Source organism: Rhipicephalus microplus, chromosome 6 (genome assembly GCF_043290135.1).
Source record: "Rhipicephalus microplus isolate Deutch F79 chromosome 6, USDA_Rmic, whole genome shotgun sequence".
In the NCBI taxonomy this organism is placed as follows: domain Eukaryota; kingdom Metazoa; phylum Arthropoda; class Arachnida; order Ixodida; family Ixodidae; genus Rhipicephalus; species Rhipicephalus microplus.
The window spans coordinates 129,315,078-129,328,484 of record NC_134705.1 but is presented as its reverse complement, the minus strand read 5'-3'; the positions used below and the strand labels follow the sequence as shown (position 1 = coordinate 129,328,484).

Genomic DNA, 13,407 nt, shown 5'->3' with positions numbered 1-13,407 from the left:
CTGTTAAAGTGGTTTGAAAGGACGTGCTCATCATACTGCTGCGAACTGTAGGGTCAGCTTCGGGTGGCAATCCCCTGATCCTGCGGCTTGTCCGATGAACGGGAGTGTGAACTCGCACTGGGCTTGTGGTGCTGCTTCCAGGAGGGGTCTGAAACATCCGTGAGGGGCTACCCCGCACCTCCACCAATTGTCACGTCGCTCCAGGGGGTGTCGACAAAGTCTATTGATGTCCGAGCAACATGGCTCTAACCAAGCGCGTCGGTTGGGCTTCTTTTCTAGAGCGGGGGTTCACGCGCACTTCTTTCTTCTTCGTGGTGTGTGCCTTCACCTTGGCATACGACCCACTACTAGAAGTAGGTGGCAATATATATATATATATATATATATATATATATATATATATATATATATATATATATATATATATATATATATATATATTGTAATGACGAAAACCGAAACTGGAACTCTCTCTGGCACAGACTCGCATGCTAGGAGGACGAAGACGAAGCAGAATAAGAACAGCCGGCCTGCAGCAAAGGCGTTGTGTCTTATTTCTCGTCCTTACAATGGCGCAGTCGATGAAGAAGACGTCATACGTCCCGGCTTCGTCATCCAGGACGCCCGCCGACGTGCAGATGCGGTAAGCGTCGCTTGGGGACGGCGTCAAGGCCTCCTCAGCAGCTGTTCACCTGCCGCCACTGCCACCACCGTTCGGGGATGGCGCCAAGGCCTCCTCGGCGGCTTTAGTATACCCATCACCGGTATTTCTTCATGAAAAGGGACACCGTCTACGCGTCCTTCGCCACGGATTGTGCCGTGAGCACAGGTCGACAAGTGAACCCTGCGGCACAAGCCACCTGTCCGTACCCTCGTGGATCATCGGCAGCGTGGTTCTCTCATCGTAAAAACGCTGTTCACGCTTCCTCGATAATGGAGCCGACAGCCCTCCTGCAGCCGGGAGCACCTGTGCCGCCATTCGGGGACGGCGTCCAGGCCTTCTCGATGGCTCCTGGGCAGGCTTGCCCCGGCCCCACCACGACAGTACATGGCCTGTCGTTGACCGGGAATGCCGTTCACGCTTCCCACTGCGACAACGTCCTGCTCAGTGCTTCATCGGCACCTCAGCCGCTCAGGGGTGCTGTTCAAGCTCCCTCGGCCGAGGGTACCACAGCAGTGAGTACGCTGATCGGGGAACACGTCCCCACTGGCTCCGCATGTGGGCCGCCCGAGAGTGCCACCGAGCTTTCGCGCACCATTGCGCGACTCCGCCTCGAGGTCGGCGCCCTGACAGCGTCGAGTTCTGCGATATTCCCTGCTGCCTTGCCGGGACTTCACATTATCGATGAGGCGTTGGCCGCGGCCGCCTCGCAAGACCATTCAACAACTTCCCCCGAGAGCCGCAGCAAGCTCCAGTATACTCTCGCGGCTCTTTCACACCAACTTGGCTGTGTGGCGTCGCTATTTTCTGGAGCTTCGCCTGCCGTGACACCACCACCGGCTGCCTCCGAGCTACCCGAGTTTCGCGGCTTCCAGGACGATGCCGTCGATTGGGTGGCTACCATCAATGCTCTCGGAGCTCGCAAGGGATGGAGCGACAATCAGAAGTGGTGCGTGGCCTTAGACCGCCTTCAAAATCCTGCTGCTGCGTGGCACAGGTACGAAGGCGTGCGGCAGCAGTCCTGGGCGGACTGGAGCGCCAAGCTCATTGCTGCGTTTGGAAGAATTGAGTCTGACCTCACTGCTACCTCTCATTCTACCCTCGCCACTACCGAGCAAGGGGCTATTGAGAAGCACAACGACGAGGCAGCTGCACCCTCTGCCAACCTGCCCTACCTCGGAGATCAACCTCACGAGGCGCCGCGCCCCCCTACAGCTGTGCCGCGTGCCCCCTCCCCGGACAGCTTCCCAGAGTACCCTGCGGCAATCATCGAGACAAGCTGGACGGTGTACTCCTCCGGGCAGATCTCTGACTCCGCGTCGACACCTGACACACAATTACCCTTGACCCAACTTAGGACCGCCTATAAAGCACAGAAGCCAGTGAGCCAGCCTCCAAGCTGGTCAGCCCCAAATGGCCTGGATCCATTGACCTGCTGCGTGACGACGGCGGCTCTTTCACAACCAGCCGGAGACCAAGCACACGTCACAACGGCCAGTTTGACCCATAGTAAGGAGCCGCACCATCCCCTGCCACCTTTGCCGTCATTGGCCGAGTGCGTGGACGCTCGTAACTTGCCAAATGCCGTCTCCCCTAACGAGCCACAAGTGCCTACTCCACCTGAGGAGGATGCCATCGAAGTCATTCCGGTGCAGTTCACGGTTGCTCCGGATGGCGAGGCAACTGGCCATGTCGACATGAACGCACGTGACGGATTGGCAAAAACCTCCACTTCGACCAGCAGTGCATCAGCGAAGACGCTAGAGCACGACTTGCGTCGCAAGTCTACGCGCAAAGTCTACACAGCGATGTCGCTGATATCTATCGATATAGCCCATCGTACCTTCCCTCGCTCTGAACAACGCAGGCGTCCCCGCTCAGTGTGGGCCGCAGTACTGCATACTGGTGTCCCTGCAATGTCATCCAAGCAGCGAAGGGGTAGTCATCGCGATGGTCCGCCACCAATGCGATCACTCCGCACCAGCCAGTATCACCTGCTGGGTTTACATTCTCCAGGTGACTACATTAACTTGCCGCGCGGACGCGACCTGCAGCGACCACCTCGACACAGCCAGGGTCGTCCACCAGAGTACAGGACAGTTCCACAGGACAGCTCGAGGCGTGCACATGACAGACTACCACGGCACTCCCAGTGCCGCCCTCCAGAGAAAATTGCCCTTTGCGCGCTAGCAGTCATGGCCGAGTGTAATGACGAAAACCGAAACTGGAACTCTCTCTGGCACAGACTCGCATGCTAGGAGGAAGCCGAGGAAGACGAAGCAGAATAAGAACAGCCGGCCTGCAGCAAAGGCGTTGTCTCTTATTTCTCGTCCTTACAATATATATATATATATATATATATATATATATATATATATATATATATGTATATATCCAGCGCAGAGTCATGCGATCTGGCTAATTTGTCCGGCAAACCGAAACTTACACTACAACCCCAACATCTACCGACCACTTCTAGAATGCGCTCGATGACGATGATTCATTATCAAACGTTAATCTGGGAACTTTTTTTGCATCGCCATTTATCGAAGCTTGCTTATCCTCCACCCCCAATGCATGGGCGACAGGGTCGTCCTTGAAAGTGGTTTGGATGTGAATGGTACATGCGCTGTTTAGATCATTGGTTTCGGTTTCGCCTGCTTAAGTAGCCAGATTTCATCACTCAGCGCTGATTACCAAGTACGAGACTAGGAAGGATTCGCAAGAAAGACTTGACTGCCCATTTAACTTGGCCGCTTATTTTCACAGGTAAAACCTTATCGTTATAAACGCCATAACTACTGACGCAATTAACGATTGTTCTCGTCTGAAGATTCCTTCTGCCAAAGTAAAGAGAACGCGACAGGTCGCACGTACATACATCATTCTGTAATTTTTCAATAATATTGGACACATTTCTCGAAAGACCCCGTTTAGATATCAAATATCAGATTGAAGACAAGGTGAGGGTACCCATTCCCGATTGGGATGAAATATACTATAGACCTGTGCATTAAAGCCAGAACAATATTTACAAAGTTGGATTTGTGAAAATAAACTTTGTTTGCCTGATAATAAATCTATAAATTATGATGGAGAAAGACAATTTTGAGCCGATTTCGCGATTTATAAGCTTTCCGTGCTCACAAGAAAACAATGTTGAACGTCCTAATCACAGTACTTATTCCACTGAAAAAAAAAACAGCTGAGACAGACGTACAATTATTTCCTTCATTGATAGATAAGGTCTCGTTCTGGGCGACTTGATGTCTTCAGGAAGTATGCGAGGGATTATTCGTCAGCTGCCAGTTCGTAATGAAATCACGTGAGACGTGACGCCGGCAGTCAAATAAGGATGTTCCACAATCACTGTAGTGGCAACTGGTGGCGCTGAGTCAAGCTGCCATGTTTAATGCACTTATCTACTTTATGAAACTAACATGCGGACGAACGCCGCCGAAGCTTAGTGCCAGAGAATCAGACGTGTTATTCGAAAGTTCGGTACTTGCCGGCTATAAGTAATCATTTCGTCCACTTTTCCTTCTTCACATTTGCACTGTAATTACTTCTAATAACATCCCCTGTAGTACTGTCATCGGCATCATGGTCTGTTAGTTCTTGTTATTATTCTGCCTAACGAAAAAAAAGAAGCCACTAAATGTACACTTCTTTCCTATTCAGAAGAATACTTTAATACTTTGACGCTTCCGGTAAACCATTCTGGTTTTGTCACCGTCAAGAAGTAAAAGAAAGCGCGATAAAACCTTGCAACTTATTTCTTCAAAAAAGAAAATTCAAAATTTATACTTACCGAGATTCATTACCCTCAGTTTAAGTTGTCTGAAGCATTCAATTCCTGAATTAAAGACATTGCGTGTAGTTTGCCATGTCTGTGATTTTGTTCTTTCAAATTTTTAAACAAGTAAAAAAGAAAATGAACTCATCAGATTCTCTATCACTTGCTATTTGAGGGGAATATATAAGTGATTGGGAAGCTCTTTGTTTTTTATAAGGTAGCACTCCAACTTCTAAAATCTCACAAATCACAGAAAAGCGTCCTTCGTCACCAAAATTTAATACTTTTTTTTTCTGGCACTTATTACCTTTCACACGACTAAGTTCGAAACAACTGTTCTAGTTGTGATGGCGAGGCCCTAACTAAAACTAATCGAAATCAGGAATGCGGACCCAGAATTCGTGTTCGATAATTTTGAGCACACCTTAGTCGCAGTGATGGTAACACTTCAGTGTGGATGACAAAATAAAAACCCCAGAGAATTCACGCAGACGGAGAAGAAATTGCGGTAGTTAACCTCGATTGTGAGAGCCCTGCCACAATATCACTCATAGTAGCGTCGTGGTTTTTGCACAGCAAAACACCGAAATATCCACTAATGTGGGTTAGTGCAAAAAAGCATCAGGGCACTTGCACAGTTACCTGAGTTTGGTTGGAGGCGTTGGGGCTTGGCGAGTCGCAAACGCTGGCACACGATGTTCTAGGGACAACATTTTAGTCCGCTCTTCAGTGTGCAACAGGAACGGTTCGTAACAGTGTGTCGAGATTTCTACCGTTGCCTGCTGCTAATACCATGTATCAATTGTTGTGCGCCCGCATGTTATCTCAAGTCTTGATGGCGTCATAAGCGCCACGAACACCACTGCGTTGAAATGACAGATCAAGTACAGGGGCGTCCACACGTCCGCCTTTCTTGTCGCACAAAGAGCGCTCTTGATTATTTTTCTACAATTCGGTATTGTTGCATGTTTCCCATTGTCGCCTTAAATGCTTTGGGAAGCAAGTTCCTGGGAGGCTACTAACATTAAGCAATCAGGAGTCGCGTGCGAAAACAGTGATATGGATATCAGGTACACCGGAGTGGGTCATTGCACGAATCTAATCTGCACCATTAGGGGTTCTTTAAACGGGATCAATGACCAAGCACACAGATGTCGGCTGCATTTCGCCTATTGAAATGAAGTAGCCGTGACCCGGAACCGAAGCAGTATTCTCTTGTACAGCCGAGCGGCACTTTTGCCCCCGGCGTAGAAAGAAACGGTTTTGTCCGTCACCAACCATCACAGTATAGAGAGTGCTAGGGCAGTGTGTGCAGCGATGCTTTGTGCGTACATTATTTGGGGTGCGTTCAAGTGAGCACTGATGTTGTAGAGTTGAGAGCTGGCTCTAGCATGTGGGACACTCGTCATTTATGAAGCGTACTTATAGCATACTTGCTGTAATAAATAAGAATTAGTTTTCTGGCGAACTGCACATACTTTGAGCGTATCGAAAAGTATGTGTAGCACTCACACAGCACGACCAAGCACTCACATTGCACGAAACCACATCATACTACCTGGTGCAAAGACACACCTTCCAAGCACCGCACCCAAAACTTAACAAAGCACAAGCTCCAAATCAAAGAAAACTGCAAACACGCACGTACATAACACCATCCACGTTACACACAGTCGACCTCAAGGAACCACCCGCACGCTCGCTTTGCAACCATCTTTTCTGCAACGTCGAACACATGCTCTGGCTGAGCCCTTCCCACAGAGCAGTGCAGCTAAACACCCAAGAGGCTCGGCAGGAAGTCCTCAAGAGCAACGGCTACAAGCAGCGCTGACAGGCGCTCCAGGGGGCCGTGGACATCGCTACAAGCCTTCGGCTGCCAGCAACATCCTGGGTGGAAACCCACATGTTGACTTAAGGGGCGGAATGGCTCCTACTCGACCTCTTATGGATATTTTGTATAAGGTCTATCTAAATCACTCATTCCTTGTAAAGGTCGTTTGACCTTCGTTAAGTGCAGATTTTTCCATACGTGGCATCAAAGTTCAAAAGAAGTGTAAACGTGGCTTTGCGCACTTGCGCACAGTGTATACTGTCTGGTTATGTCTGGTGCGGTCCTTTTTAGTATGTGCACTTATGCATAGAGGCACATAAGAAAAATGCCGTGGTATCTCAGACGTCTATCGATCATATCGCAATACTGTGCAGGACCCGACATGTCAGTGCTTTTGTTGTCGATATGAACTTACCTGTTTCTAAAGGCGGCATACATTTAGGTGCCAAAGCAGCTTATGACGAGGGCTGTACCCGGCCGTCATTCCTTCCATCACACGGCGTCCACACTCCCACAGCCTATTCACTTCCGCTACTCCTATCTCTCTCCTATGCTCCCCTCTCTCTCTCTCCTTTGGGAACCCTCTCCTCTACGGAGTGCCGCGAAGGACAGATAGGGCGGAAGCTGGTTACTCCGCTGCAACCACCACGGTAGTTACACAATATAAAATGGCGGCGTGTGCGTGCCCCATTCTCTCCTGCGCAACGCGGCGATGCACGCCAGCGTCAACGCCGCCGGCAGTGTTAGCGTTAGCCCCAGCACAAGCTCTCAATAAAGTACACCATCTCTCGCTCGCGCCAACCATCTCTCCACTGCTTCGTATTCACACATGGCTAGCTTTAGTGGCAAATGGTGTAATTTTTTTTTCTGCTTAGCCAAGCAAAAGCATGCCACCGGGCACGTTCACAGTATCGCGGAGGCAATACTGCCATGCTATGGCGACGAATGTTGCAGTCTTTCAAGGCCAGTGCCACAGCAGAAACTTATTCGTCCCACGGCAAGCCACTTCTCGATTCTTGTGTTGAAAGCGTAGTGACCTCTAAACTGCTGTTTATCGGAGAAGCTTCGGTTGTTCAAGTCCTGTTAACGCTACAATCGTCTCGGCAATATAGATGTTGGGTCTAGAATAAATGTATACTATTTCCTAATTCAGCGGTGTTCTTTGGTGGTTCCAGTGATATGCTTGACGTGAAAGTTTCAATGCGGTAAATCATTGTTTACAATTTGATACTGTACCAAATTAATACTCCAGTCTCAGCATTCTCCAAAAAAATATTCCAAGTATTTGTTTTGCTGTATTTATATTTCTGTATCTATATTCTCTAATACGTTTGTCGAGTTCTTGCAAAATAATTCTCAAAATATCCTGCTAATAAAGACAAATCTACTAGTGTATCAGTGCTTTAGGCTTATAGCCCATATATTTCAATATCTTTATTCGGAAACAATTAGGTGAATATTTGTGACGAGTGTTGGAGACGCCGTCGGAATTCGCTCCGTAAATGGCGGCCGTCTCACGTTATTTAACGTGAACTAACATCTCACAGTGATTGAACAACTACAATTTCGCCTTCATCAGATTTCAATGGCCGTGAGAGCCAGCGACCTTCAGCTCAGCAATTGAACACCATAGTTAACTACTTGACTTCTACGGCTGACCAAAGATTTACTCCACCAGAAAATGCATCTAGCATTCATTTTTTCCTAACCGTATTGGCTTAGAAACATATGCACTCACTGAAAGTGAGGTAGATAAGGGACTTGCGAGGAGGTGTGAGTGCGCCACAGTATCTTTTTGTGCGGTCACTTTGTAGTAGTAGCATGACTGTACTTAGGTTCATTGATTGGAACAAAACGTTATTTTCTGCTGAGAACTTTCGTCAAAGTAGTTAACAGAATAAGAAACAATAAGTCTGTGGAATTGTATATATATTTGCGTGTCACTTTTATTGTTTCACCATGCTGTTGTTTACTCACCATACATCTCGCATGGCCATTTCTCTAATATAGGTGATCTCACGGAGCACGAGTGCGCTTACTTACACGATGCTTAACGTGCATAAATCAGCTCAGCCACACGAGTTCCAACTAATCCAGGATGACCAAGTATGAAACAGTAATAAAGAGTTAGTGTGGAATGTCTGTGTCCTTCCACAATTTCATCACGTCACTTCCTCGGGTCTTCTCGTGAATCTTCTTCTGAAGTCGTTTTACCTGCTCTTCCGAAAAGTGATTCTGCCAATCGCCGACGATGCCTTTGCGAACGAAATCACCAGACATAGGCTTTTCACAAGACTCAGCACCTGCTGTTCCTTTCATAAGAACGATCCACTTGGGCACTTTCCCACCGAGGGCGGCCTCGAGTGTCCTCATCGAAGTCTGCATGGATTCGTTCACACTTTCCTTCATGCTTTCGACTGTTATGTTTGTCAGGACGCTCTCGAACCGGCTTTTGTCATTTCGCAGTTTTTGGCCGTACTGTTCCCCGATAAATTCGGCAATCTTCAAAACCGATGTCTTGGCGTCCTTCTTCAGCTGCTCGTAGGTAACAAAGAAGACGTTGGGATCGTCGCAGTGTTCGTACCAAGACAGCAAATGATCGAAGTAGTCGCCGAAGTCAACCTTCCCTTCCAGAAACATTTCGAAGAACTGATCGAACGTGCCGTCTTGAAATTTGTAATCGGGAATGTTTCTGGTGTGGTAGAAGTAAGAAACGCAGCAATCGTAGGGGTTTCTCGCTACGTAAATGTACTTGGCTTCTTTCGAGTAAGGCTGGAACTGAAAGGGCATGTGCGTCTTTATTACACCCGGTTTCTTCATGTCCGAGACAGACTCGGCCCCTTGCAGTTCTAGAAAAGGCATCTCTGTAAAGGCGAGCAGCATGTTATTTGGTGGTGGGTGGTCGTTTATGATGTTATAGACAATGTGCTGCATCCATGTTGTGCCACACTTTGGGTAGCTGACGATAAATAGGTCACCCGGTTGCGCCTGGTAGCGAAGAGCTGAACGGACGCATTCGACCGGGAACGCCTTGCTCAGGTAGAAGCCGTCAACTTCGTGATATTGCTCATAAAAGCGCGTCTTCCACACCATTCTCGGTGCTTGAGCTGCATGTACAAAAAAAAACAAATATGCTTATGAAATTGTTGTAACTTAAAAAAAACTCCTAGTGATCTTTCTAGAAAACCAATCAGATTCCATTCAGAATGAGACAAGAGGCTGCAAGCTGTGGGGAAAAAAATGGGCTCAATAATATTTTAAAGCATAGTACTGTTGGATGATAAGAAAAATTAAATCGTTACGTGCATACGACACAAGTAGCTTACTATTTGTAGTAGAAATCACCGAAAAATCGTGCCACTAAGGCACTGGAAGCCGTTAGTAGAAAGGAAAATGTAGTAGTGAAAAGGGGGCCTTCAAGCGAAACTATGTAGTATGTTGAGCACTGTGACAAAGAACGAAATGCGAGAGGAGAATCGTTAAACCTCGCCTACCAAGTTTGAACAATGCCAAGCAGTAATTCAGCCACAGCTGCACAGGCACACCTTTCTTATAGTATGATGCGAATGAGGCAGACTTTCTATTTGGAAATTGTTCTATTTAAAAATTGTGTCCCGTAACTGAAGCTACACTCTGACACATGTGTGAATTCCCTGTTGCAACAGCTCTTGCGTCGAAGTGACTCACGCTGTGAGTTAGTCCAACTTCTAGACGCAAGGGTAAGCAGACCAGTGGGCCAGAGAGGAGGCGATGAGGTAAGGTCCCGAATCCCCCTTTTGGGAGACCTGAGCCCCGCCTGTTAAGCATCACTGGACTTTCAATATAGTTGTTTTCATTCACCCATCAAATCAGCACGCACTCTGGTGAGAATGTCAAAAATAGGAAAAGTTGACGCCTTCATGCGAACCATCGTCGCGTTATTCGAAGGTCGCAGGATTAGTCCTTACCCACGGCAAGTTATCTTTTCACCCACTTTTCTTTCTTCACATTTACAATATAATTCGGTTTGATAGCTCCCCCTATACTTTCTGTCGTTATAATCTGCTAGTCTCATTACTATTGTGTCAAAACACGAAAAAAATGAGCCCTAAGTATACAATTTTTTTAGTCATTAACGACGGTTTTGTAGCGACTGAATTGGTGGCATTAGGTTGTATACGAAGGACTATTGGTCAGCTGCCAGATTGTAATAGGTTTACGTGCTACGTGACGCCAAACAGGCTCATGAAGAGTGTGCCACACTCGCCGCCATGGCTACTAGTGACGCTGACTGGCACTTCCACGTTTAAAACTCACATATATACCCAATAAAGTGGCTGGTGCAATAGCCGCCGTGGTATTTCAGTGGTAGAGCATCGAACGCGTTATTCGAAGGTCGCAGGCTTGGTTCCTGCTCATGGCAAGTCATCTTTTCACCCACATTTTTTTCTTCAAATTTACATTACAATTCGGTCTGATAGCTTCCCCTTTACTGTCCTTGGCATTATTGTCGATCAATCTCAATAACATTGTGTCGAAAACACGAGAAAACGAGCCCTTAAGTATACATTTATTTCCTTTATCTATCTATCTATCCATATATATATATATATATATATATATATATATATATATATATATATATATATATATATATATATATATATATATATATATATATATATATATATATATATATATATATATATATATATATGGCTAACAAGAGTGAAGTAAGTTTGCCTGCCCTTATGACACCATTCATGCTGACAAATGACCATGTTTTTCTCAAAGATTGCGGTAAACCGCTAGTGGTGACTTTTCAATACGTCTCACGTCAATCTTTCCAGTGCTTTCATGAACCTGTTCACCTTGGGGGCAGCATGACAGGTGCGAATGAACAGGCGCGCGGCACAATGGAGCGCAGTACAATGTACATCTTCCCTTCTCATTCCTTAGGGTGCGGTACCATCGACAGGGTTGCTGTATCCACACTATGACATTTCAGTCTAATTTACTGCGTGAGCTTCCTTATTATGGATAGAAGTAACCAAACTAGCTGTGATCGCTAAATCACCCCTTTTTGAAGAAAGAAAACAATGATGAAAAAAATCCAAATTAACAGAGCAAGTGCGTACATAGCCAAAATTACCTGAACCGATGTCGAAAGCTTCAGTTCTTTCACTGCTTCAAATTATGAGCTTCGGGCATACAGAGAACCTTCCCGTTTGAGTCGAACAATCCTCAAGAAGGATCCCTCTACGACGCACAAGGCAGTGTGCTGACTGCTGTTTTCGATGCCGATAAGCAGGCGTTATCGTAGAAGGCATGCCTGGGCACAATATAAGAGGCCTAATGTATAGATATGGGGCGGATTTACCGCGCACTCCGAGCTCTATTTTCAACGTTGACTTAGAGTGCGAGTGGTGAGGCATACTTCCATAAGTTTTTCCCACTCTCCTGCACGGTCTCATCTGAAAGTAAGCAGAGAAATCGTGCTTTCTCTCCCACGTGTGACGGACTTCGAAAGCGATGTAGAGACAAAACCGCGTAACATTCACCTGCCAACCGCCGCGAGCTAGTTTGTGCTCGAACGAAAAAGTCGGGCGAATGTGCTTGAGTGTGTATCCAAGTTTCACCGTTGCGTTAAGGCATGAATGAAAGGAACGACGGAAGAGAGGTGCGAAGCGTATTTCACCATTAGACTGAGCGAGTTTTCCCCAAACACTTTCAAAGTTGGAGTCCCTGAGCAAGTTAGGGCAATGTGGTAGGTAAATATCGTAAGTGAGTACTGAAACACTGAAAGCGTTGAGGATTGCTTCAAAAGAAAAGGCTGCTAGAAGAAATAAGAAACAAATAGTGCGGCATGTAATTACGCACCTCAGGGACTTCCTAAAGCGCTCTCCCTTTCCCGCTCATTGTGCTTAAGCGGCCACTGCCATTTTCAGTAGCAGTGCGTCCCTTGAAAGGCGGGTTCTTTTTTAATAATGCGTACGCCCACGGGCAACAATGAGGCTTGACCACCCTGCAGTAATTTTTTTTTTAGAAAAAGTGTCCGTGGCTTTTGAATACTTTCACTGGCAAAAACAACACGACCGGGAGAGAAGGAGCGGTAGCGTAATACCATATGGTATTTTCATACCGTAATTCTGGAACAAGCTCACAGGCTGTTTACAAGAGAGCACAAAGAAGGGACGTAATGATCAGAGAGCCAGGGTTCAAGTGGAACAAACTATCCAAGGCCTGTACGGAAGATGACCACACCAAGCAAAGCAAATTGCTAGACGATGACGGTTGGGTATGATAAGGTATAAGATTTCAGCTGAGGTTTAATCTTTGCTGAAATCCTTGGATGGCTCAGTCAACAAGAAAAGATACTGTTGGCAATAACACGGATTGATGAAAAAAATGTGATGACGTAATATTGTGACGTTCATTACGCCAGAGAGCGTTAGAACTTGTGAGGTCTTTAAATGTGGCAAATCCGCGCCATGTGGGGACACCACCCATTGCTGAAAGTCTCTTCACTGTGGCGCCAGATATATTTCGTGGAAAGGTGGAAAACAGAAAACATGAAAGTGAAGTGCCGTACTTCTGCTTGCACTTCTGAGACTGTGGTTAAACAGTTGGTATTTCGGAACTTCCGTTCCTGCTATTCTGCTCCCCTCCTTTCACGAAGTGTATATTGCGCCACAGACAAATGTACTTCGGCAATGTAAGCACCAACTAGCCCCCAAAGAAGTCCTTTTAAAACACAATCATATGACATTGTTCGTTAGTCAGAAGCGGACGTAACCTCGGGCCACTGGAATACCACCCCGTGGGGCGAAAGCTTTGATGGGGAGGGGGGAGGCAATAAAATACAATGACAATGGCAAGAAGGGGGGCGGAAAACCGGCCGCATACATTGATATTATAGAAAAGAGGACGAAGGTCAGCCCCGTACATTGACAGAACAGGGCGGGGGGCTGCGATGAACCTCCGTCCTGCCCCGCCCCCTTGGGGAAACCTGCGACGACAGTAACACTTGCGAACAATTTTAAGGACTATTCTTGGGGACCTTTGAGACAAAAACTTTAGTCTGTCTGTATGTATTTTTGTCTGTTTGTCCACTCTTAACGGTACTCTAAACGGCACCAA

At 46.8% G+C, this 13,407-nt stretch overlaps 2 protein-coding genes across 3 annotated transcripts in view; both read right to left on the bottom strand.

Annotated features, from left to right (window-relative positions):
- Positions 1 to 5,252, bottom strand: part of LOC119167382 (sulfotransferase 1C2A-like) — a 29,130-nt gene extending 23,878 nt beyond the window's left edge. Inside the window, exon 1 of the mRNA XM_075866551.1 lies at positions 5,100 to 5,252. Within this exon, the coding sequence (XP_075722666.1) occupies positions 5,100 to 5,170 (71 nt within the window). The 5' untranslated portion in view covers positions 5,171 to 5,252. The remainder of the gene's footprint in view (positions 1 to 5,099) is intronic.
- Positions 5,253 to 8,209: 2,957 nt separating this feature from the next.
- Positions 8,210 to 11,573, bottom strand: LOC142765490 (sulfotransferase ssu-1-like). Of its 2 annotated transcripts, none has more exons than XM_075866542.1 (2): positions 11,420 to 11,573; positions 8,210 to 9,395 (listed from the first exon to the last, which is right to left on the bottom strand). In XM_075866542.1, the coding sequence occupies exon 2, from the start codon at positions 9,379 to 9,381 to the stop codon at positions 8,416 to 8,418; it is 966 nt and encodes a 321-aa protein (XP_075722657.1). In that variant the 5' UTR covers positions 9,382 to 9,395; positions 11,420 to 11,573; the 3' UTR covers positions 8,210 to 8,415. The 2 variants fall into 2 exon arrangements, with proteins under 2 accessions (XP_075722657.1, XP_075722658.1); XM_075866543.1 differs by having other exon boundaries at positions 11,406 to 11,558.
- Between the last annotated feature and the right edge of the window lie 1,834 nt (positions 11,574 to 13,407).